Here is a 24910-nt window from a genome sequence, read left to right on the forward strand (position 1 = left end):
CATTATTCTGTGGAGTCCTGCAAGCATTGGGGCTACAAGATGAAAGGTTAAGTCTTTGGTAAGAGCATGGGCTCTGGAGTCAGACAGCTGAGTTTGACCCCTTTTTCAGCTCCTTTCCAGCGAGGGGACATTGGGCGGTCTACCTAGCTTTCTTGGTGCCCTTAGGATGAAGGCTATTGTGAAGTATAACTGAAGGAACTATGTAAATATAAAACTGCCTTGCAGGTAGTAAACCCTCAGGAAATGTGAGCCATTTGCAGAAAAGCAATTGTGGGAAAAGAAAACTGTACAGCTTCAGTTGGGGTTTATAGATGAGCACAATTTCCCGAGGAAGAGAGAGAGAAGTAGAATTTTAGGTCATGAAGAAATAGGCAGGCTCTGAGACTGGAGTAATTCATTCATTCCCTCATTCCCTCATTCATTCACTCACTCACTCATTCAATAAAGGTTTCTTAACTGCCTACTACATGCATCTCAACACTTTCACTATTACTTGTGCACCTTAAGCAAGTGTAGAAATAGAGCTCACACACCCTACATCATTTAAAGGTGGCAGGTCCAGCCAGTGTTAAATGTGTTCTGTTTTCCTACTTCAACAGAGAAATCTTCAGACTTAACAAAATAAAAAAGGTATTGCTTTTATGTGACAAAAGTGGGGAAAATATCAAAGATGACTGGGTTTTATTTCTATGGATACCAGTGTTCTTTGATGGCCTGGAAATGTTTGAATGGGCCATAAAGACATATAATTCATAAATTAGTATATACTTGGTGCATAAAATTTATTTTTCTTGCCTTCATTTTCATTTGTTATAGTTGAGATTTTGTGTTTTGATGACAGCACCTTGACTTAAAGGATTAAAAAATGCAATATAATTGCACTTGAATTATAACGTATGTGTGTAATGTAAAATATATATGTGAGTATGAAGAATTTTTAAGTTAAATTTTTTTTCACGTTTGTTTTAAAGTTCTTTTTTGGACTTCCCTGGTGGCACAGTGGATGGGAGTCTGCCTGCAAATGCAGGGGACCTGGGTTCAATCCCTGGTCCAGTAAGATCTCACATTGGTGGAACAAATATGTCTGTGCTCCATAGCTACTAAACCCTTGCTCTAGAGCCCAGAAGCCAAAACTACTGAAGCCTGTGCACCCTAGAGCCTGTGCTCTGCAACATGAAAATCCATCACAAAGATAAGCCTGAACACTGCAATGAAGAATAGCCACTGCTGGCAGGAGTTAGATAAAGCCCAAGCAGAGCAATGAAGACCAGCCAACAGTAAATACATAAGTAAAATTTTTTAAGTCATTTTTCTTCTAAAAGTTTCAAAATTATCTATTAAAACAGGATACTTGTTAAAAGTCAAATATCTAAAATTGTTTAAATATATCTAACCTTTTTACTTTGTGAAATTCAATTAAATTTTATTAAATACTTTTATAAAAAGTAAAAACGTCTGCCATTCTGGGATTCAGTGTCCTAGTATATTCCTGTAAGGAACCAATATTACAGTTCTCATGCTACTTACTACATAGATGGAGATTTGAGTGATATGATATTGCAAAGCCTTCTTCAGATTTCTTGTGCAACTACTTTTTAAAATACATTTCTTTCTTTAAAAAATTTTAAATTAATTAATTAATTTGGCTGCCCAGGTCTTGGTTGCAGCATGCTGGATCTAGTTCCCTGGCCAGGGATTGAACCCAGGCCCCCTGCATTGTGGCCGAGGATGAGATGGTTAGATAGCATCACTGACTCAGTGAACATGAGTTTGAGCAAACCCCAGGAGATAGTGAAGGACAGGGAAGCCTGGCATGCTGCAGTTCATGGGTTTCAAAGAGTCAGACATGACTTAGTGACTCAACGATGAACAGCAGCAACAACCCCTGCTTTTGGAGCATGGAGTCTTAGCCACTGGACCACCAGGGAAGTCCCTTGTGCAATTATTTTGAATTCCATGGTAATTCACAAGGAATTTGAGAACCACAAATGGGAACATAAATCGTGTCAAGATCATAGATACTTGGGACTTCTGGGAAGTTATTTGTTGTTGTTGTTCAGTCACTAAGTTGTGTCTGACTCTTTGTGACCCCATGGACTGCAGCATGCCAGACTTCTCTATCCTTCACCATCTCCTGGAGTTTGCTCAAACTCATGTCCATTGAATTGGTGATGCCACCCAACCGTCTCATCCTCTGTCATCCCCTTCTCCTGCCTTCAATCTTTTCCAGCATCAGGGTCTTTTCCAATGAGTTGGCTCTTTGCATCAGGTGGACAACGTATCTGAGTTTCAGCTTCAGCATCAGTCTTTCCAATGAATATTCAGGGTTGATTTCCTTCCAGATCAACTGGTTTGATCTCCTTGCTGTACAAGAAGCTCTCAAAAGTCTTCTCCAGCACCACAGTTTGAAAGCATCAATTCTTTGGTGCTCAGCCTTCTTTCTAGTTCAACTCTCACATATGTATATAACTACTGGAAAAACGATAGCTTTGACTAGATGGATAGCTTTGTCAGCAAAGTGATGTCTCTGCTTTTTATTTCACAAAGTATTCTTGCATAATCTGTTATTATTCAAGAGTGTGTTGCAGCGTAGGTCTCTGAGGAGGATTTGACTAATTGATTTGCCTTTCCCAGTCCTTGTACCTCAGTGGCTCACACTCCCCGAGGTGGGGCTGCTCTGCTGGAGAGCAGCACAGCACAGAGACTGTGTCACCTTGGGTTTCAGGATGGAGAGAAGAGCTGTGGGGATGTGTTTACCTGGGGCCAGACAGTATTATCTCCGAGGGCGGTAGGGCCATTGGGACCATTATGCTTTCCCTACGCCAGCATGAAGCGCCAGAACTCCAGCCACCGAGGCACCGTGTGTTCATTGTGTCTGTTGGATCTGTGGGCCCTGCCCTGGACAGAACAGATTTTATGCAACAGTGTGTTTAGCTTGATGTGTCTCTTCTGAGTATCTGGACACATGCAATGCAGGCCTTTATTTGCCCTCTTGTCCTGGGCGCTACAGTGTTGGAGGTGGTCTGAAGTTGGAGGCACAGATCTACGGGTCGCTCACAGAGACCTGGCTGTCACACAGAGAAAGCATGAAGAGGCAGGAAAAGCCAGCATATTTGATGGCTGCTGACATCCCACTTTTCTTTACAATATGTGCTTCCTTCTTTGCTCCACTCTGCTTTCTTCCTCTGATTTCCCAATCACTTTCTCTTTTCCATTTCCTTTTTAGTTGACCCATTCCCACGTGTCAGAACTCCTATTGGCATCACGAGCCTCGACTATCCCTAACAGAGACTGTTCCCTGAGCTGGATGGATAGATGCTTGGGGGAGGGGTGGGGACACTGAACCTTGAAAAAATCCACCTTTGGGGAAATAGGGGCTTCTCTGGTAGCTCAGCTGGTAAAGAATCTGACTGCAATTTAGGAGACCCCAGTTCGATCCCTGGGCTGGGAAGATCCCCTGGAGGAGGGAACGGCTACCCACTCCAGTATTCTGGACTGGAGAATTCCATGGACTGTATAGTCCATGGGGTCGAAAAGGGTTGGACATGACTGAGCGACTTTCCCTTTCACTTTGGGGAAATAACAAGTGCAGACAGTGAATAATCTATGGTTGAGATTACTTCTAATATGTGTACTGGCAGGACAGGACCATATTTTATAGGAAGCTTGTTTTGAGGGTCTATTTCTCTTTCTCTAAGTATTGTATTTTATCTTATTTAGAGTAGTTGAACCTTCATGCTGTTTAGCCTCAAACTATACTCACTTGAGATATTCAATCTTAGATCTGCAACCAATCAAATTAAAACAAAATCTCTGCCCTGGCTTAGAATGAGATGTTTAGAATATGATGAAACAAATATTATTGCTAAAGTTGTTAGTGTTGATACTCTGTTGGGGTTATCTCTGATTTAGTTTGGGAAGGCTTTTTGAAAGAGATGATTCTTTTGTTATTGCCTTGAACAGTTTAGAAGGCTAAAATAAATAAAGCAATGTGATATGTATTTTAAGGCAAGTGAAAATTGTACTAAAAGAGTATTACATCTTTGGCTAGCTTAAACATTATAAGCATCTAGCTAGCAACAGAATTGCTTTAGCCTCCTATCATTATTTTATCAAACAAGAATGCAGTAATGTGAACATTATCAACCTCTTGACACACCCATATGAAGCTGTCTGTACAGTCTTCGGTAGACTAATTCTGAAGAGGCTGATTTTGTTTAACTGTAGGCTGGTAAAACTAATCTTGAGAATCTTTTGAGCTCAGTAAAAACTCTTATGTCATTGGCCAAGATTCAAAAAGTGAGCTAATTCCTGTGCTAGGAAACAACACATAATCACTTTCAGGGGAGGTAATACCTCTGCCCACAGAATATCCAAAATGTAAATTAGCAAGCAGAATTGAGTTAAATAAAAATATAGTCCAGTTAAATGTCAGACTGTCGTGTTAAACCCAGAACCCCACATATAAATGAGGTTAGGCTGTGACGTTGCAAGTGTTAGGAAATTATCAGCAGTGAAATTTCTACATTGTGATGCTCCTACATTTGGCCAACTCTGCTGAAGTTGGTGGAGGAGCTCCCACAGTTATCACAGGGAGAATGGCTCTCAGATGATGCTCAGAATCCAGGAATAAATTCATAGATAGCCCAGGCATTTTTCTTCTTCTCTCTTGCCACTTGCCCTGGTTGCTTTACTGATCATTGCTATGGGAGGCTAGGGGGAGAAATTTTTGTAACAATAAGTCTTATAATCACAGTTACTCCTTTCTTGAGAACTATGTGCCAGGCATTGAACTAAGCACTTCATATTCACTGTTTCATTTAATCCTCTCTAAATGAAGATGGGTACAAGGATCCTGTATCTGTAAGGTGTGGTTGGAAAAGCCGAGATTTAGGGAGGTTCTCAGCCTTTTGGCTAAGGTTAAGTGTAGTGTGGGGGCTTCCCAGGTGGCACAGTGGCAAAGAATCTACCTGCCAACGCAGGAGACACAAGAGACGTGGGTTTGATCCATGGGTCAGGAATATCCCTTGGAGGAGGAAATGGCAACCCAGTCCAGTATTCTTGCCTGAGAAATCCCATGAACAAAAGAGCCTTTCGGGCTACAGTCCATGCAGTTGCAAAGAGTCAGACACGACTGACTCTGTCAAGAAACAAGTTTCCCCAAGAAACTTGCCCAAATTTGCATGACCATCAAGATAGCAAAACCTAGATTTGATCCAGATCACCCTGACAAGAAAGCCTGGACACTTAACCACGTGCTATACTCTACTATTCCCCTTTCATGGGGTGTGGGTGAGGTTGATAAAATTGGGGCATGAGTAACAAATCAAAACCACAGTGAGATATTTGACACCTACTTGGATGGCTATAATAAAAAATTTTGTTGTTGTTGAAAGAGAAAAACCCACAGAAAACCAAGAAGTGGTAGCAAGGATGTGGAGAATTTGAAACCCTTATTCATTGCTGGTGGGAATGTAAAATGCTGCGGCTGCTGTGGGAAACAGCCTGGTAATCCCTCAAAAAGTGAAACAGAATGCCCACACAATGGAGCAATTCCACACTCAAGAGAAGTGAAAACATGTTCATATGAAACTTTGTACAATGATCTTCATAGCAGCATTATTTGTAACAGTGAAAAAGTGGAAATGACTCAAATGTCCATCAACTGATGAATGGATCAACAAAATGTGGTAAACCTACAGAATGAAATAGAATTAAGCCCTGAAAAAGGAAGAGAATACTGATACATGCTGCATCACAGGAGAACCTTGACAATACTATACGAAGTGAAAGCAGTCCAACACCAAAGACCAGCTAGCATATGATTTTATGTATAAACATATGAAATGTCCAGAACTGGCAAATTCATTGAAACAGAAAGTAGATTAGTGGCTACCAGGGGCTGGGAGAAAGAGGATTGAGGAGTGATACTAATGGATATACAGAGCTTCCTTTTGGACTAACAAAAATGTTCTGAAATGATATACTGGTGAAGGCTGCACGATATAGTGAATATTCTAAACTCCACTGAAATGTACACATTTAAACAGGTGTAATTTATGTACAGTTTCAAAGGTTGACTATATATATATATACATATATATATATATTTAAACAACTTCAGATCAGATCTGGAAAGTCCTTGAATACTGGACTACAGAGTCCAGGTTTTCTTTTGTACACAACAGGAAGCCATGAACATTTCTAAGGAGGTTGATGGCATAATAGGAGTTGTGGAGACATGTAAGGGGCTTCTCTGGTGGCTCAGATGGTAAAGAATCCACTTGCAATGCGGGAGACCTGGGTTTGAAAGATCCCCTGAAAGAGGGCATGTATTACGCACACATGCGTGCATGCTAAGTCACTTCAGTCAGGTATGACTCTTTGCAACCCTATGGACCCCATAGTGTGCCAGCCTCCTCTGTTCATGGAATTCTCCAGGCAAAAATACTGGAGTGTGTTGCCATTCCTCCTCTAGGGGATCTTCTTGACCTAGGGACGGAAACTGTTTGGATCTGATAGAAAAACATCTGTCTTACTGGAAATCATTCTTCCTCTTAGTTCCCTTACTTGTCTTCCTGAGGGCTGCTAGCTGGACTCAGTGTTTTAGCATTTTGAAAACATCCTCCTCTTCTTCCTGCTCCTCCTCCTCTCCTGATCCTCTTATTCTTTTTTTTTTTTTAATTTGAAATAACGATTTTATAAAATTCTTCACGGGCTTCCCAAGTGACTCAGTGGTAAAGAATCCGCCTGTCAGGGTGGGAAAAATGGGTTTGATTCCTGGGTCAAGAAGATCCCCTGGAGAAGAGAATGGTAACCCACTCCAGCATTCTTGCCTGGAAAACTCCATGGACAAAGGAGCCTGGCAGGCTACGGTCCATAGGGTCACAAAGAGTCAGATATGACTTATCGACCAAACAACAATAACAACAAAAACCCTCATGGATCACAGCTTCACCCAGTGAAGTCCCCAGCCACATAAATTCTGTTTCCTTTGTCTCCAATTCCCCTCCATTTCTTTCTCCTTCTTCCATCTCACCCACGCAGCAGTCAAAAGGGAGTCGAATTGTCCTTGGTTCAACCTGCTGATAATTTGGCCAGACTCATTGCTCCAATGTTCTTTTGCATAATGCCCTCCTCCTCCTCATATCAACTCTTAGGGATCATTTGCAGCTTAGTTACTTCTCTGATGCCTGGATCAGCAGCTGCAGTAAATAAATTATAGCTAGAGCATCACTAGTACTATAGTGATTAACCCTGTTATTATAGGGTTAAGGGGTAGTAATTGACAGGAGTGCTGATCTTTCTTTAGAAGTGGGTTTCTTCCCTCAAATATGTTGGTGGTGGTTTACCTGCTAAGTCGTGTCCAGCTCTTGCAACCCTATGGACTATAGCCGGCCAGGCTCCTCTGTCCATGGGATTCTCCAGGCAAGAATACTGGAGTGGGTTGCTATTTCCTTCTCCAGGGAATCTTCCCAAACCAGGAATCGAACCTGGGTCTCCTACATTGGCATGTTCTTTACCAACTGAGCTACAAGGGAAGCCCGTTGAGGGCTTCAAATACTTTGAGGATGCCTTAAAAGCTTTGGCACGGAGAACCACTTTCAAGTGACAAAAATGAGTTTGCCAAAGTCATCTGAAACAAACAAACAAAAATGCCCTAACAGTAGGGGGCTGCTTTTAGTTTGAATTGCGTTATCAAGTCGGGACAGACACTCTAGGAGACTTTAAGGTCACCAAATACCAAGTGAGCTATTATACATCAGAGCTGTCTCTGGGGATTTCCCATGAGGCCCCGCCCCCCTGAGTCACCAAACTCCCCTCTTTGACCTGCAGCTCTTCTCAGCTGCAGATCTCACTGCTCTGAAGACCAAGGAGGAGCAAACTTCTTCAGCAGCCCTGGAATCTCCAGGTTTGTCCATTTGGGGAGATGGTTGGGGGTGGAGAGGAGGAACCGAGTAGGGATGAGGATGGAAACTTTGTTCCCTTTATACGTTTCTAGACTTTCTTCCCTTCTGATTTCTAATGACTTTCACTCCACAGCCCATTAAATAAAGACCAGGAACCTGGCCTCTAGAGATTGCTGGACTCTAGTTTTATGACTGCAAATCTCAAAATGAACAAATACATAACTATTAAGAAAGTGTGATAGTGAGTTCAACATTTTAGCAATTAGGTGTTGTAATTCCACATACTGTTTGGACAAAGGAGGAATTTTAATAATGAGGTGTCTTCTCATGGAGCTGAACTGTCGGATTCTCTTTTTAAGGACTGTTATTTCAGTGACAGTACGCCACTGCCATTGTTGAAATCTAGATGCTAATGCTGAATATCTATGAAAGTCCCCAAAAGTTCTTGCTATTGTTATTTCTGCATTTTGGCAAAGCATGTTGGAAAGTGCACTCATAGACTTTGGCAAATCTGCACAAAGCTGTGTGTTTAATCATGCAGGTCTTATCATAGAAGTTTCTATGAATTCACTACCTTTTCTGTGGTATTCCATCATTAATTGCTCTTGAGAACCCCTGAGTTGTGATCTTGTAGAAATGCACAGGTAATAAATAGGTAAACTGTTGATAACTATGAAAGGAGAAACCACCTCATCCTTGAAACTTTTTACTTTCTAGAGTGGGTATTTGTGAAACCAGCTACTTTGATTAAAATTCTGCTGGACTCTGCTTGGCTAATAAATCTCTGCAAGATTTCATCATGGGAAATGGCTATTACAACATAGTGGCTACTGTGCTATTGGTCATGAATCTTGAGAGGACACGATCACTGCAGGATTTCTGTAACTGTTCAGCAGGTAAGAACCAAATTATCACGTGTGCTTCATCTGTTGCAAACATGGTTTGGTTAGTCTGGTAGTCAGAGCTAATTAGCTCTGTTTTAATGATCCTTTAAAAAATTAAACTATAGTTGATTTATAATATTGCATTAGTTTCAGTGTGTTAGCTGCTCAGTCATGTCCGATTTTACCTCATAGACTGTAGTCCACCACGCTCCTCTGTCCATGAAATTCTCTAGGCAAGAATAAGGAGTGGGTAGCTATTCCCTTCTCCAGGGAATATTCCATGGTTCACACACACACACACACACACACATATATGTCTGTGCTTGTGCATGCTAAGTTGCTTCAGTCATGTCCAACTCTTTGTGACCCCATGGACTGTAGCCCACCAGGCTCCTCTGTCCATGGGATTCTCTAGGCAAGAATACTGGAGTAGGTTGACGTGCCCTCCTCCAGGGGATCTTTGTGTATATATATATATATATATATACATATACATATACATATACATATTGCAGTGTATCTATTAATCCCAAACTCCTAATTTATCCCTCCCCTCCATTAATATCTTTTATTCATTCATTTACAAATATTTCTTGGATGCTGCATCTTAGCTGTGTGAACATAGCCTTCTCACTTAATCTCTCCTGTCTCAGCTTTGTCATGTAGGGGTGACATGAGCACCTATCATAGGACTGATTGCTGGAAGGACTGTATGATGGGCTTAGATCAGTGCACGGTACAGGAAAAGACCTCAACAAATAGCTTGGTGTATGAGGACAAGTATTCAGACTGGGGGTGCAACAAGGAATAAGCAAGTGGCTTAACAGAGTGGGAAAAGGCTGCTGCTGCTGCTGCTGCTGAGTCGCTTCAGTCATGTCCGACTCTGCGTGACCCTACAGACGGCAGCCCATCAGGCTTCCCCATCCCTGGGATTCTCCAGGCAAGAACAATGGAGTGGGTTGCCATTTCCTTCTCCAGTGCATGAAAGTGAAAAGTGAAAGTGAAGTTGCTCAGTCGTGTCCGACTCAGCGACCCCATGGACTGTAGCCTACCAGGCTCCTCCGTCCATGGAATTTTCCAGGCAAGAGTACTGGAGTGGGTCGCCATTGCCTTCTCGGAGGGAAAAGGCCGACACATTTAAATGTTAGTGTGCCAATAAAGGACATTGATCTCCCCCTTAATCCAGTCATATTGGTCTCCCAGATCGATCAAGAGAAACTCTGTTTTATTCAATAGATTAAAACAACTTTTTCTGTTGATTTTTTTGTTGCTATATCTATACTTCACTGTTTTTAATTCTATGATTACACTTAAGGAAACCTTGCAGGTGGATGTTTTGAGGTTTTCTTTGGCTGTATTGTGTCTTCATTGCTGTGTGGGCTTTCCTCTAGTTGTGACAAGCAGGGTCTACTCTCGAGTTGTGGTGCATAGTCTTCTCATTGTGATGGCTTCTCTTTTTGCAGAGCATGAGCTCTAGGGTACTTGGGTTTCAATACTTGTGGCTCATTGGGCTCTAGAGCACAGGCCCAATAGTTGTGACTCACAGGCTTATTGCTCCCAGGCTCGTGGGATCTTCCCAGATCAGGGATCATACCCATATCTCCTGCATTGGAAGGTGGATTCTTTATCACTGAGCCACCAGGGAAGCCCTAAATGGATAATTTAAAACAGTCGATCAACAAATAAAGTGTGTTGCTATGTTACCTAGAAATCGAATCTTTATTTCATATTCTGGTTTTCTTGTGAACTTCATAATACTTCAGGTGATGACTGTCCATTGAAAAACATGAACAGCTCTTATCTTCCCTTTTTAGGTACTTTCTGTGGGAAAAGCAATCCAGAGCTCTGCATTTCTTGTCCTTTAAACAGTTTCTCCAGCACAAGTGGACAGAAGTCCTGTGACATATGCAGAAAGTGTGAAGGTATGATTAAAAAATGTAGTCTTTATGCCGATATGTGTTGGAAAGACAAGTTTTTATTCCCTAGTGTACTAATCTTGCTTGAAAGTCTGAAGTGTCAGGTCGACTGATTCCTCTGCCAATAGGCAGGGTCCAGTAAAATAATTTACTGTAAGAGCCAACACTGGTGGATTGAGCTTTTTGAATATTAGAGGAAACATTCATTGGACAAGAGAGAATTTTTTTAATAGCAGAACGTAAAATGTCTTCTTTAGTTATTTAAAAGTAAGCTTTGTACTCTGAGGTCATTGTTTGTTCAGTCGCTAAGTCGAGACTAACTCTTATCTGACCCATAGACTGTAGCCCACCAGGCTCCTCTGTCCATGAGATTTCCCAGACAAGAATACTGGAGTGGGTTGCCATTTCCTTTTGCAAGGGATCTTCCCAACCCAGGGATTGAACCCGAGTCTCCTGCATTGCAGGACGATTCTTCACCACTGAGCCACCAGGAAAGCCCCTGAGGTCATTAAGGAACGTTATAAGTAGAACGAGCATAGTTTTTATTGCAGAACATGAATTTGCTTCCTGCTTTTGGAGGTCAAGGGTCGGTGTAACCCTGATGGACTTTGTAGGTATTTTCAGGATCAAGAAGCCATGTTCCTCCACCAGCAATGCAGAGTGTGAATGCATTCCGGGATTCCACTGCGAAGGGGCAGGATGTTCCATGTGTGAAAAGGACTGTAAACAAGGTCAAGAATTAACAAATGAGGGTAAGTTTCCTCTTGTAGGGTGCAAATTTGTTATCTAGACTTACATCATATACTTAGTTCATGGTCCTTTGATTATAAAACAGATTTGTAGAACCTTTAAGTAATAAATAATGAACCATGGAGTCACATATCTGATATTTGCAAAATTACTTTTAGGTCAATGAAACTAATTTGAGATGACAACATTTTTCACCAGAACCATGCTTTTTCATGCATATACAATACCATACATATAATTAGAATAAAACCTTTAGTCACATTAGGGTTTCATTTCAAGAAAAACTGTTGAACAATCTGTGTAGATTGTATTAAGCTAATAACTTTATTACAGGATTATATTTATCATATACTGCTCAAGAAGAATTGTTTATCACTAATGAAATTCAGGAAGAATTGTTGGATAATCAGCACAGATCATATTAAATTAATGACTTTATTGTTATGAAATCATGTTCATCTCAGGGAAAGTTTAAAATGATAAAAATGCTTCCTTTTATTATTCCTTTAATTTTTATAAAAGGTTGTAAAGACTGCTCTTTTGGGACATTTAATGATCGGGAACATGGCATCTGTCGACCTTGGACAGAGTATGTATCATTTCTTTTTGCTTAAAAGTAAAGTGTCTGGGTTAACTTTTCCAACTGATGCTTTAAAATTTTTTAGTTAATTAATTATTTTAATGGAGGATAATTGCTTTACAATGTTGTGTTGTTTTCTGCCATGCATCAACATGATTCAGCCATAGGTGTGCATATGTTCCCTCCCTCTTGAACTTCCCTCTCACTCACTGATGCTTTTTTAAACCTGTCAAGTGTAAATATTGAGTAACTGTGCAAATAGGCAGCATGGGAATGGTATGAGGTCTTTGTGACTGGTTTGCCAAAATAGGCATTTTCTCCAGGAGTAATGCCCAGAACAGCTACGTCAGATTTGCAGTGGAACTTAGTACTGTCTGCCCCAAGGGTTCTTCTGTCTCCCTCCAATCTCTTTGCTGCCTCTAATATTTCCTTATTGACCAGTCCATCTTCAAGTGCTCGTGCCAGCACTGATAATGATATAGAAGAGGGTAAAGTATGTTTCCTTTCCTCAGAATGATTAACATAGACTTGGGCAAATAAGACCATCCCAGGCAGTCAAACAGCCAACAGTGTGTTTTGTATGCCTTTGTTCTTTTTGCATTGTATTTTCTTACAAGATCATTTTTATTATTATTTTACATTTACATTCTTATTGTGTTTTACAAAAGTATTGATTCATAGCACATTAGAAAGTTTTGTTTTTTATTTTTGTTTTTTGTCTTTTGACACAAATAGTTCTGAGCAGTGAAGTGACTCTGTGTGGAAAGTGGGACTGAACTGGCTTTGGGGAATGGGTGGGTTCATGTTAGGTAAAGGACAGGGGAGAGACACAGGACAATGATGATGATGGTGATGATGACCACAATCATGTGCTTACTTGTTCAGTCATGCCCGACTCTTTGCGATCCCATAGGTTGTAGCCCACTGGATCATCTATTCATGGGGATTCTCCAGGCAAGAATACTGGAGTGGGTTGCCATGCCCTCCTCCAGGGGATCTTCCCAACCCAGGGATTGAACCTGGGTCTCTTGCATTGTAGGCAGATTCTCTCTGATCTGTCATATGCCAATATATCATGGGGTTAGGAGATCCTAACCCTATGAAGGAGACCCAGGGTTCGATCCCTGGGTTAGGAAGATCCCTTCAAGAAGGGAATGGCTACCCACTCCAGTATTCTTGCCTGGGAAATCCCATGGACAGAGGAGCCTGGCTGGCTACAGTCCATGGGGTCGCAAAGAGTCAGACACGACTGAGCAACCATCACACACACTACTACTACAAACCTATGCTAAGCTGTCTGTCCTTTCTGTGTGCCAGAGATGCTCAAACACACTTAAGAAGGTGGAGGTGACAGACAAACCATGCAACAGCCTGATGTAGGCTATCATGGGCCAGGTTCTCCAGACTGGGAAGGAAGAAGAAGCCAGTTAGGCAGGTAGCATGAGATGGACTGTGGAGAGCCATGAAAGCCAAGTGAACACTGGAAGAAGCCCGACGTTCAGTGAAGTTTTTCAAAATATCCTTGCTTTGCCTATAAACCCAGATCCACATACCCTTGTCACTAGAACTGCTCAATCAAGTAGAAAATGTCAGTCTTTTAAAATTATAATGATCTGTACCTGAATTAATTATTTGAACTCTTTTCATTGGACTCTCTAAGCTGTTCTTTGAATGGAAAGGCTGTCCTTGTAAACGGGACGAAGGAAAGTGACGTAGTGTGTGGACCACCGTCATCTGACTTCTCTCCAGGTGCATCCTCCACCATCGTGCCTGCCCCTGGGAGAGAGCCAGGTAGCTGGTTTGTTGCTGTTAAATAAGTGAATGTATCATGGCCTTTCTGGTTGGCATCTAAATCACCCCAATGTCCTGATGTCTTGCATATCAATCTATAGCAGGCACCTCCGACACACCTTCTTTCTCTTACCCTGGCTTCAAGAGACCCATCTCTTTCATCAGTGTTTATTATTTAGTCTGGGTTACATATATTAATGAGCAGAGCAAGGTGAGATTGGATCCAAATAGACACTAACTCCTTTGATCTTGCCAAATAACGATAGTGATAGAGTCCCATGTTTCCTATATCCTAGAAGGCCAAATCAGTTAATTTTGTGGGTCTCTAGAAAATTACTGGGCTTCCCTAGTGGCTCAGTGGTAAAGAATCCATCTGCCAATGCAGGAAACGTGGGTTCAATCCCTGGGCCAGGAAGATCCCCTGGAGAAGGAAATGGCAACCCACTCTAGTATTCTTGCCTGGAGAATTCCATGGACAGAGGAGCCTGGTGGACTACAGTCCATGGGGTCGAAAAAGAGCTGGACACGACTTAGTCACTAAAAATCAACAACAAAGGAACATTATTAAGGTTTTTTGTTTTTTGTTTTTTTTTAAGTTTTCTTAACAAGCAAGCAGGCAAATTTACTAAAAGAGCTGGTGGGAGATGCCTGAAGCACCTCTTCTCATGGTGAAGAGTTTAAAAATGCAAGTTTACATCAGCATATTTGGAAAATTATATTTTTGCCTCAGTTTTCCTTTTGCTCTTTTTTGTTTTGCAAGCTTTAAACTTTTTATTTTGTATTGGCTATTTTGTTAATAGCCAATTAACAGTGTTGTGGTAGTTTCAGGTGAACATTTAAGGGATTTAGCCATACATGTATACATGTATCCATTCTCCTCCACACCCACCTCCCATCCAGGCTGCCATGTAACATTGAGTAGATTTCTATGTGCTATGTAGTAGGACATACAGCAGTACATACACAACCTTCCCCAATTCCCTAACTATCCCTTCCCCCCATTCTTCTCCCCACAACCATAAGTTCGTTATCTGAGTCTGCGAGTCTCTTTCTGTTTTGTAAGTAAGTCCATTTGTATCGTCTCTTTTAGATTCCACATATGAGGGATGTCAGATGATATTTCTCCTTTTGGTCTTTTTCTACAGGTCTCACCTCCCAGATCGTCATCTTCTTCCTTGCCCTGACATCAGCTGCCATGCTGTGCCTGGCGTCCTTCGTGGTTCTCCGTTTCTCTGTGATTAAGCAGGGCAGAAAGAAGCTCCTGTATATATTCAAACAACGTAAGATGAATGTAAAAGTGTGAGATATCAGCTTTCTGAGGCTAGAAGTTTTGCAGTAGAAATAAAAAGATGATTTTTTTTTTTAATTACAGAAGTTAGGTCAGTATAGCACAGTGGTTATCAAGCAGGACAATTTGGTCCCAAGGGGACACTCAGCAGTGTCAGGAGACAGGTTTGATGGTCAAAGTCTAAGAGGTGGTGGAGCGGGTGCTGTGCTCTGGTATCTAGTGAGTGGAGGTCAGCAATGCTGCTAAAATCCTATATGCACAAGACGGCCCCACAACAAAGAGTGACCCAGCCCCAGAGGTCCATGGCTGAGGTGGAGAAAGCTCAGTGATGGCAGAACATAGCCCAAAGGTTCTGGAAAAATTGCCACTTTAAGTATGCTGCAGCCTTCGACAACTCTGTGTATGTGTGTGTGTGTCCGCTCAATAGTGAATACAGGACACTGAAAAGAGGAATCAAAAATAACATTGCCCCATCTAGCATGACTTCTCTGGCTGGTAAATGACCTTGACCTGAGCTAGACCCACAGCTAGAAGAGAGCCTAGAGAACTAAAAGAGAGTTTGAAGTGGTTTTAATGGGATGAGTTATTAGGACACTGATCTGGATTAAATGAGAATTTCAATGATGGATTCCACTCACTACACAAGACACTATTTCTATAAGGAACTCAGCAAGTGTCTAGCACAGAGTCAATATTCACTAAACAAAAGCTATTAATATTTATTCCAAAAGGCATATAGATGGAGGCAATTTGCATTTTTGACTTTGTGGAGGACAGAACTTTAGATAACAGGAAAGACTTACTAAGAGGAATTCATATACAAGAGGGTCACTCCGAGAGCTCTGTAATGTAGCCCTGCTGCTGCTGCTAAGTCGCTTCAGTCGTGTCTGACTCTGTGCGACCCCAGAGACGGCAGCCCACCAGGCTCCCCCGTCCCTGGGATTCTCCAGGCAAGAACACTGGAGTGGGTTGCCATTTCCTTCTCTAGTAATGTAGCCCAGGCCATCATAATATGATTAGAGAGTGCCTACTTGTAAGTTGCTAAAAATATAGGAGGATAATTGCTTTATACTCTTGCATCGATTTCTGCTATACAAAAACATGAATCAGCCACAGGTATAACATGTCTCCTCCCTCTTGAACCTCCCTCCCACTCCCCACTCCCTCCTTCCCCTCTCAGGTTCCTTGTGTTACAAGCAACTTTCCACTAGCTATCTGTTTTACATAGGATAATGTATATGTTTGGAGTAGGAAATGACAACCCACTTCAGTATTCTTGCCTGGAAAATTCCATGGACAGAGGAGCCTGGCAGGTACAGTCCAGGATGGCAAAGAGTTGGACAGACTGAGCAGCTAAGCACTCACATATGCAATGCATATGTGTTAGTATATAGTATTTGTTTTTCTCTTTCTGACTTACTTCTGTATAACAGGCTCTAGGTTCATCCACTTAATAGAACAGACTCAAATAAAACAATTATCTTCCAATTAAGAATAATTTTTTTTCTTAAAAAAGGCAAAGACCCTGGAGACAAAATATCAGTAATAATGACATAAAGTCCTGCATTATCTCAAGAAAATGTCAAAAATATGTATAATTTTTTTTTTAATATAGGAGGGAAAGAACTAGTAAAGTCTTATCTAAAGATGCAATACACTGATTTGTATAAAGGTTCTTTTCGGAAACAATACAAAATCTTTTCAACATTTTGAAATACACAGAAAAAAATGCATGCATGTAAAGTTTGCATGTATTTGAGCTAAGTTGCTTCAGCTGTGTCAGACTTTGTGCAATGCTATGGACTGCAACCTGGCAGGCTCCTCTGTTTAACAAACTGTAAAATGAACACCTGTGTCACCCTACTCATGTCAAGAAATAGAACACACTCTGCTCCCCGGAAGTCCTTCTTGTGTTCCTTCCAGATTAAAAACCCTCTCTCTGCTAGTGCTAACCACATCTAGATTCTTACGGTGTTCACTTCCTCGCTCTTATTTATAGTTTTGCTACCCAAGAACATGGTTTCATTTGGCTGCTTGTGAACTTCAGACCAGTGGAATCACACTCTATCTGTTCTATATTTTCCTTCCCCCTTTCACTCAACATTGTATCTTTATGATTCATCCATGTGTGGCATTTATCTTGAGTTGATTTCCATTGTTAAATGTTCTTCTATTGAAGACTGTATCACAGTTTGTTTATCCATTCTAATATTCCTGGACAATTGGGTTGTTTCCGATTTGGGGCTCTTACAGAGAATAATATTTGGATATTTTTGTCTATGTATCTCAGTGTACATAGCACGTTTCTTTCTTTCCTTTTTTAAACCTAGGAATAAAGGTGCTGGAATATGTATCTTGGTCCTTCAGTTCAGTTGCTCAGTCATGTCCAACTCTTTGCGACCCCATGGACTGCAGCACACCAGGCTTCCCTGTCTATCACCAACTTGTTCAAACTCATATCCACTTGGTCCATAGTACTAGATTTATAAAACTTTTTGAGAGTGATAGGAGTCCAATTAGCAGCGTATGAGAATTCTTTTTGCACCAGTCCCTGCTAACACTTAGCATTATCAGACTTCTTAATTTTTATCTGTCTGATGGGTGTGTAGTAGTGTCTCGTGGTTTTAATTTGCATTTCCCTGATTACTGGTGAGATTGAACATCTTTTCATGTTATGTTTGGTCACTAGGATTTCCTCTCCTGCAAATCACCTGATCTTTTGAGCCTTTTCCCATTGGGTTGTTTGTCCTTTTCTTACTAATCTATAGGAATTTTTTAGTCTACTGTTTATGGTCTGCAAATATATTTTCCGACCCTGTGGTTTGTTCTTTGATTCTCTTTTTGAGGTCTTAACCTCTGATTTAAACCTTTAAATTCTCACCAAAACTTCTGATTTAAACAATTATCCGTCCCAGCTTTACCCCAAACTGCAATAAAGGTCGTTATAAAATGGTTTTCAAAAGTATTTATGAGTAATTAGGGAGTTTCAATGGAACTGTCATCAATTTAAAAAAATTTTAGGTTATTTTTTAAAACTTTTTATTTTGAAATAGAGATTCACAGGAAGTTGTAAAGACAGTACAGAAAAGTCATACGTGCCATTCATGGGGTTACATCATATTTAACTATCTGGTAGCTCAGCTGGTAAAGAATCCTCCTGCAATGCTGGAGACCCTAGAGATCCCCTAGAGAAGGGATAGGATACCCACTCCAGTATTCTTGGGCTTCCCTGCTGGCTCAGATGGTAAAGAATCCGCCTGCAATGCCGGAGACCTGAGTTCAATCCCTTGGTTGGGAAGATCCCCTGGCAGGGGACATGGCAACCCACTCCAGTATTCTTGCCTGGAGAATCCCCATGGACAGAGGAGCCTGGCGGGTTAGAGTCCATTGTGTCGCAGAGTCGGACATGACCGAGTGACTAAGCACAGCACAGCACACAGCACATAATATGAAAACCAGGCAGTTGACTGGCACACTGCGTGTGCTTAGTTCATGTGCATGTGTACGCTCAGTTGCTCGGCTGTGTCTCTTTGTGACCCCCAGGGACTGTAACCCACCGGGCTCCTCTGTCCATGGGATTCTCTCAGCAAGAATACTGGAGTGGGTTGCCATTGTTTCCCCCAGGGGATCTTCCTGACCCAGGGATCGAACCCACATCTCCTGCATCTCCTGCTGGCAGGTGAATTCTTTACCATGAGCCACCTGTGTTTAGTGTATGTCATTTTACCACCCTTGTAGATTGGTGAAACCAGCAGCACAATCAAAATGCAGAACTATTCCATGACTATTACATTAGCACTGTTATGAATAATCATGTACAGGACTTGTGTGGACATAAGCGTACATATCTTGAAGATAAATGCCCAGGAGTGCAATTACTGGGTCATATGATAAGTATGTGTTCATTTTTTAAAGAAACTGCTAAACACTTTTCCACAGGAGTTGTACCATTTAACATTCCACCAGCAAGGTGTGAGAGATCCAGTTTTTCCTCATCTTTGTCAGCATTTTGTATTGTTGCAATTTTTAGTTTCAGTTGTTTGAATAGATATGCACTAAGATCTCAATGTGGGCTTAATTTGCCTTTCCCTAAAGGCTGAACATTTTTCATGCACTTATTTTCCATCTGTCAGTCTTCTTCAGTGAAATGTTCCTTCATGTCTTTTACCCATTTTCTAATTAGATTGCCTATCTTTTGACATTTGAGCTATTTTTTAAAGTTCCAAGATATGAGTCTTTTATCAGATATGAGGTTTGTAAATATTTTCTCCAGTCTGTCACTTGCCTTTTCATCCTCTTCACATGATCTTCTGCAGAGAAAAAGTTTTTAATTTTGATGAAGTCCAACTGGCCACTTTTTAAATTTATGGGATTATATCTAAGAACTCTTTATTAAGTCCTAGATCTCAAAGATTTAGACTTTCTCCTATGTCATGTGCTAAATGTTTTGCATTTAAGTATACATTTCGTTTTTAGTTAAGTTCTATATAAGGTGTGAGAGTTTCAGGTCAATATTTTAAAATTATTATTATTTTTGCCTATGGGTGGCCAATGGCTTCAGCATCATTTATTGAAAAGATTATTCTGCTTCCATTGAAATAATATTGCATTTTTATAAAAACTCAGTTGGCTGTGCTTGTGTGAGGACTATTTCTGGTTTCTCTCTTCTCTTCCATTGGTCTGTGTGTTTTTCCTTCTGCCAATACCACACAGTCTTGGTTACTGTAGCTGTGAAAAAGTCTTGAAATTAGGTATAGGGTAGACTGAGTCCTCCCACATTATTCTTCTCTTTCAAGATTGTTTTGACTATTCTAGTTCATGTAGAGAATTTTAGGATAATCTTATCTCTATCTACAAAAAGTCAGCTGGGATTCTGATAGCAATTGTGTTAAATCTGTACATCAGTTCAGGAGGAATTGAGATCTTTCCTATGTTAACTATTCCAATCCCTGAACACAGTGTGTCTCTCCATTTATGTATATTTTCTTTGATTACTTTCATCAGTGCTTTGTAGTTTTCAGCATACAAGTCCTGCACATGTTTTTTAAATTTAGGCCTTAATATTTAAATTTTACAATTGCAAATGATATTGTATCTTAAATTTTGTTTTTTGACATGTTCATTGCTAGTATATAGAAATACAGTTGGTTTTTTTGTACTTTGAGTTTTGTCCTGTGATTTTGCTGAACTTGCTTACTAGTTCTAGGGTATTTTGTAGATTTCTTGGGATTTTTTATGTAGATTGAAGTGTCATCTGTAAAAAAAAAAAAAGTTTTGTCTTTTTTCATTTCCAGTCTATATGCCTTTTATTTCTTTTCTTGCCTTATTGTGCTAATTAGAATGTCCAGGACTATGTTGAATCATAGTGGTCAAAGTGGATATCATTGCCTGCAAAAAAAACCTCAGGGCAAAAGTATATAGTCTTTCATAAAGTATGCTGTGAGTTACAGATTTTTAGTAGATATTCTTTATTAAGTTGAGAAAGTGCTCTGGAGGTTTTTTTTAAATCATGAATTAGTGCTAAATTTTGACAGGTGCTTTTTTGGTATCAATTGATTTGATTATGTGATTTTTCTTCTTTAGCCTGTTGAGATGGTGAATTCTATGGATTGATTTTTGAATTTCAAACTAACCTTACATCCCTGGATTAAAGTCCACTTAGTTATAGTATATAATTATTTTTATATATGTCTGAATTCTCTTGACTAATATTTTGTTAAGAATTTTTGCAGCTATATTCATGAAGAATATTGACCTGTGGTTTTCTTTTCTTGTACTGTCTTTGTCTGGTTTTGGTATCAAGGTAATATTGACTTCCTCAAGTAAGTTGGGGCTTATTCCCAACTTATTCTGTTTTCTGGAAGAGGTTGTGTAGAACTGGTGTTAGTTCTTCTTTAAATAGCTTTGTCTCGTGAAGCTATCTGAACATGGAGCTTTCTTTTTGAGGCTTCTTAATTACAAATTCAATTTCCTTAATAGGCCGCTGAAGTTGTTTAATTTATATTGAGTGAATTATGATAGTTTATGTTTTTTGAGGACTTGGTCCATTTCATCAAAGTTGTCAAATTTATGTGCTTAAGTTACTTATACTACTCCCTTATATCCTTTTGTTGTATACAGGTCGGTAGTGATATCACCTACTGATACTGGTAATGTGTGCCATTTTCCTTTTTTCTGAATAAGTTTTGGTAGAGATTTCTCAATTTTATTGATCTTTTCAAAGAACCATCTCTTTGTTTCATTGATTTTCTTTGTTGTTGTTCTATTTTCAATTTCACCAATTTCTGCTTTTACCTTTATTATCTCCTTTTTTCTGCTTGCCTTGGATTTATTTTGTTATTTTTCTATTTAGATGGTAGTTATGTTATTGGTTTGAGAGTTTTCCTCTTTCTATTATAAGAACTTCCTATTATAAGAACTTCCTATTATAAGTATCCTCAGTACTAAATTAGCTGTGTCCACACATTTTGATATGTCGTTTTCCATTTTCTTTCAGTTCAGTGTATCTTTTTGTGTTTCTCTTGATTATTTAATAGTGTGGTTTTTAGTTTCCTAGTATTTGGTGATTTTTTTGTTTTCTTTCTGTTGTTGATGTCTATTTTGATTCCATTATAGTAAGAGGACACCCTCTGTGTGATTTCTTTTAAATTTGCTGAAGTTTGATTCATGGTCCAGGTCATGGTCTGTCTTGATCTTTTTTCTATTATTGTTGTTCAGTCACTCAGTTGTGTCCAACTCTTTGTGACCCCATGGACTGCAACCCTCTAAGTTCCCCGTTCTTTGCCATCTCCTGGAGCTTGCTCAAACTCATGTCCATTGACTTGGTGATGCCATCCAGCCATCTCATTCTCTGTTGTCCCCTTCTCCTCCTGCCTTCAATATTTCCCAGCATCAGGGTCTTTTCCAATGAGTCTGTTCTTGGCATCAGGTGGCCAAAGTATTGGAGTTTCAGCTTCAGCATCAGTCCTTCCAATGAACATTTAGGATTGACTGGTTTGATCTTCTTGCAGTCCAAAGGACTTTCAAGAGTTTTCTCCAACCATCACAGTTCAAAAGCATCAATTCTTCGGTGCTCAGCCTTCTTTATAGTCCAACTCTCACATCCATAATGACCTCTGGAAAAACCATAGCTTTGACTATACAGACTTTTGTCAGCAAAGTAATATCTCTGCTTTTTAATGTGTCGTCTAGATGTCAGCTTTTCTCCCAGGTAGCATCTTTTTAATTTAATGGCTGCAGTCACCATCTGCAGTGATTTTGGAGCCCAAGAAAATAAAGTCTGTCACTGTTTCCATTGTTTCCCCATCTATTTGCCATGAGGTGGTGGGACCAGCTGCCATGATCTTTGTTTTTTGAATGTTGAGTTTTGAGCCAGCTTTTCCACTTTCCTCTTTCACCTTCTTCAAGAGGCTCTTTAGTTCCTTTTTGCTTTCTGCCTTAAGGGTGGTGCCATCTGCATATCTGAGGTTATTGATATTCCTGGCAATCTTGATCCTGGCTTGTGCTTCATCAAGCCTGGCATTTCTCATGATGTACTCTGCATATAAGTTAAATAAGCAGAATGATAATATACAGCCTTGATGTCCTCCTTTAGACACTTGAAAAGGTAGATAGACTGTCCTATAAATATAAATTTAATCCTATTGATTGATAATGTTGCTGAATTCTTCTATATCATTTCTGATTTCCTGTCAGGTTGTTCTATCAACTCTTGGAAGAATGCCATTTAATTCTTCGAATATAATTGTGAATTTGTATATTTCTCTTTTCAGTTTTATCAGTTTTGCTTCACCTATTTTGTAGCTCTGTTGCTTGTTGTATACATATTTAGTACTGCCATGCTTTCTTAGTGAATTGACTCTTAATTATGTAAGCTCCCTCTCTGTGTCTGGTAGTTTTCTTTGTTCTGAAGTCTACTTTATCTGATAGTAATATAGCCACCCTTGCTTTTTAAAAATTTATAATATACATGGTGTATCTTTTTGCATCTTTTTACTTTCAACCTTCCTACATTTTTATATCTGAAATAAATTTCTTATAAATAACATATAATGGTCACACTACTAATTTCTGTCATCTTTTGATTGGTATATTTTTAAAATGTACATTTAATATAATTACTTATATGTTAGGACTAAAGATGTTATTTTATTTTGTTTTCTGTTTTCTTTCCCTGGCTTTCATTAGAAATTCACTGTCGTTTTTGGCTCTTCCCCTCTAAGTGATGTGTTACTTCCCTCTGGCTGCTTTCAAGATTTCTTTTTGTTTCCAGAACTTAAACTGAAATGTGCCTTGGTGTGGATTTCCTTGGATAGTCCTGTTCAGGATTCACTTAGCTTCCTGAATCTGTAGATTTAAGCCTTTTTCTAGATTTGGCAAATTTTCAGCCATTATTTCTTCAAATACTTTTTCAGCCCTACTCCCTTTATCTTCTTCAAGGACCCCAGTGACATCAATATTAGTTTGTTGTTTTTTTTCCCCCATTAGTCTCACATGTCCCTGAAGCTCTGTTCACTTTTTCCCCAGTCTTTTCTCTCTGTTCAGATGTGGTAATGATTCTTTCCTTTCCTTTTTCTCCATTCTTGTGCTGAACCCATTCACTGATATTTTAAGTTTTGGTTATTGTAATTTTTCAGTTCTAAAATTGCCACCTGATTCTTTTCTAAGATCTTGTATTTATTTTTCATTTGTTTCCAGTGTGTTCCCAATTGCTTTTTGATGGCTACTTTAATATCCTTGCCAGATAACTCTAATATCTACATCACCTAGACCTCCTCAGGATGGTATCCTTGTTATTGCTAGACATGTGTGGCTGTTCGGGCTCCTCATTAAGCCTCTACTAATAAGACTCTGGCTAGGTTGAGGGACTTTGTTCCTGCTCCCTACATGGCTTCCACTGATAATAAGTGGATGGGATTGGGGGTGACCTTGATACTGTGAGTGGTGATGAAGTCCTAACTCTCCACTAGGACTCCTCTGATGCCACCCTAATAGGTATGGGCCAGTGAGCCTTGATAGCACTTGGTAAGAGTGTAAGTCTAAGTGCTCTACTGGGTCTTAGTGGTGGGCTTAGGTGTGGGACCACTTTTATTAGTCCACTTTTACAGTTCCCAGTCCAGGGCATATGAAGCAGAAAGAATACTCAGGGAACTTAAGGCCATAGCTCCTTGGGTTCCGAGATCCTTAACTGGTCTACTTTCTTGCCACCTTTCAGGTTCTTCTTATGTTTGTTATATAGAAGGTCCAGCATTTCCAGCAATACTTAGCAGGAAGAATAGAAGAAAGTATGATTACTCTGTCTTTCCAGAATCAAATTTTCATTTAAAAATTAATCTTTGATGCTATTTCTAAAGGAAAAAGACATCTCATTGGGAATCCTGGGTATCTTGACAATTTTTTAAAGATCTTGGAGATGGTGTGCTTGTTGAGCTTTGATTATTTTTTTACAGTTAAGAAGCATATAAAGTTGGGGTAGGGCCTTTTGCTTTGTCAGGGTATAAAAATATAGCTACATATATATTTATATATATATTTTAACTGATACTATATTATATATGGTATTTATATATATTTATTTTAACTGATATACCTATATATATGGGCTTCCCCTATGGCTCAGTGGTAAAGAATCTGCCTGCCAATTCAGGAGATATAGGTTCAGTCCTTGAATTGGGAAGTTCTCCTGGAGAAGGAAATGACAACCCACTCCAGTATTCTTGCCAGGGAAATCTCATGGACAGAGGACCCTGGCAGGCTATAATCCATGGGGTTGCAAAGAGTCGGACATAACA

The 24910-nt window shown here is 39.9% G+C and overlaps 1 protein-coding gene across 1 annotated transcript in view; it reads left to right on the top strand.

Annotated features, from left to right (window-relative positions):
* The first annotated feature begins 7826 nt into the window (after window positions 1-7826).
* The window catches only part of TNFRSF9 (tumor necrosis factor receptor superfamily, member 9), an 18425-nt gene continuing 1341 nt past the window's right edge, over window positions 7827-24910 (top strand). The window contains exons 1-7 of the mRNA XM_010849937.1: window positions 7827-7912; window positions 8628-8806; window positions 10609-10716; window positions 11325-11462; window positions 11983-12049; window positions 13701-13831; window positions 14977-15111. Coding sequence (XP_010848239.1) covers window positions 8710-8806; window positions 10609-10716; window positions 11325-11462; window positions 11983-12049; window positions 13701-13831; window positions 14977-15111 — 676 coding nt within the window. The 5' untranslated portion in view covers window positions 7827-7912; window positions 8628-8709. The remainder of the gene's footprint in view (window positions 7913-8627; window positions 8807-10608; window positions 10717-11324; window positions 11463-11982; window positions 12050-13700; window positions 13832-14976; window positions 15112-24910) is intronic.

Source organism: Bison bison, unplaced genomic scaffold, assembly GCF_000754665.1.
Source record: "Bison bison bison isolate TAMUID 2011002044 unplaced genomic scaffold, Bison_UMD1.0 scf7180017864289, whole genome shotgun sequence".
Classification (NCBI taxonomy): Eukaryota; Metazoa; Chordata; class Mammalia; order Artiodactyla; family Bovidae; genus Bison; species Bison bison.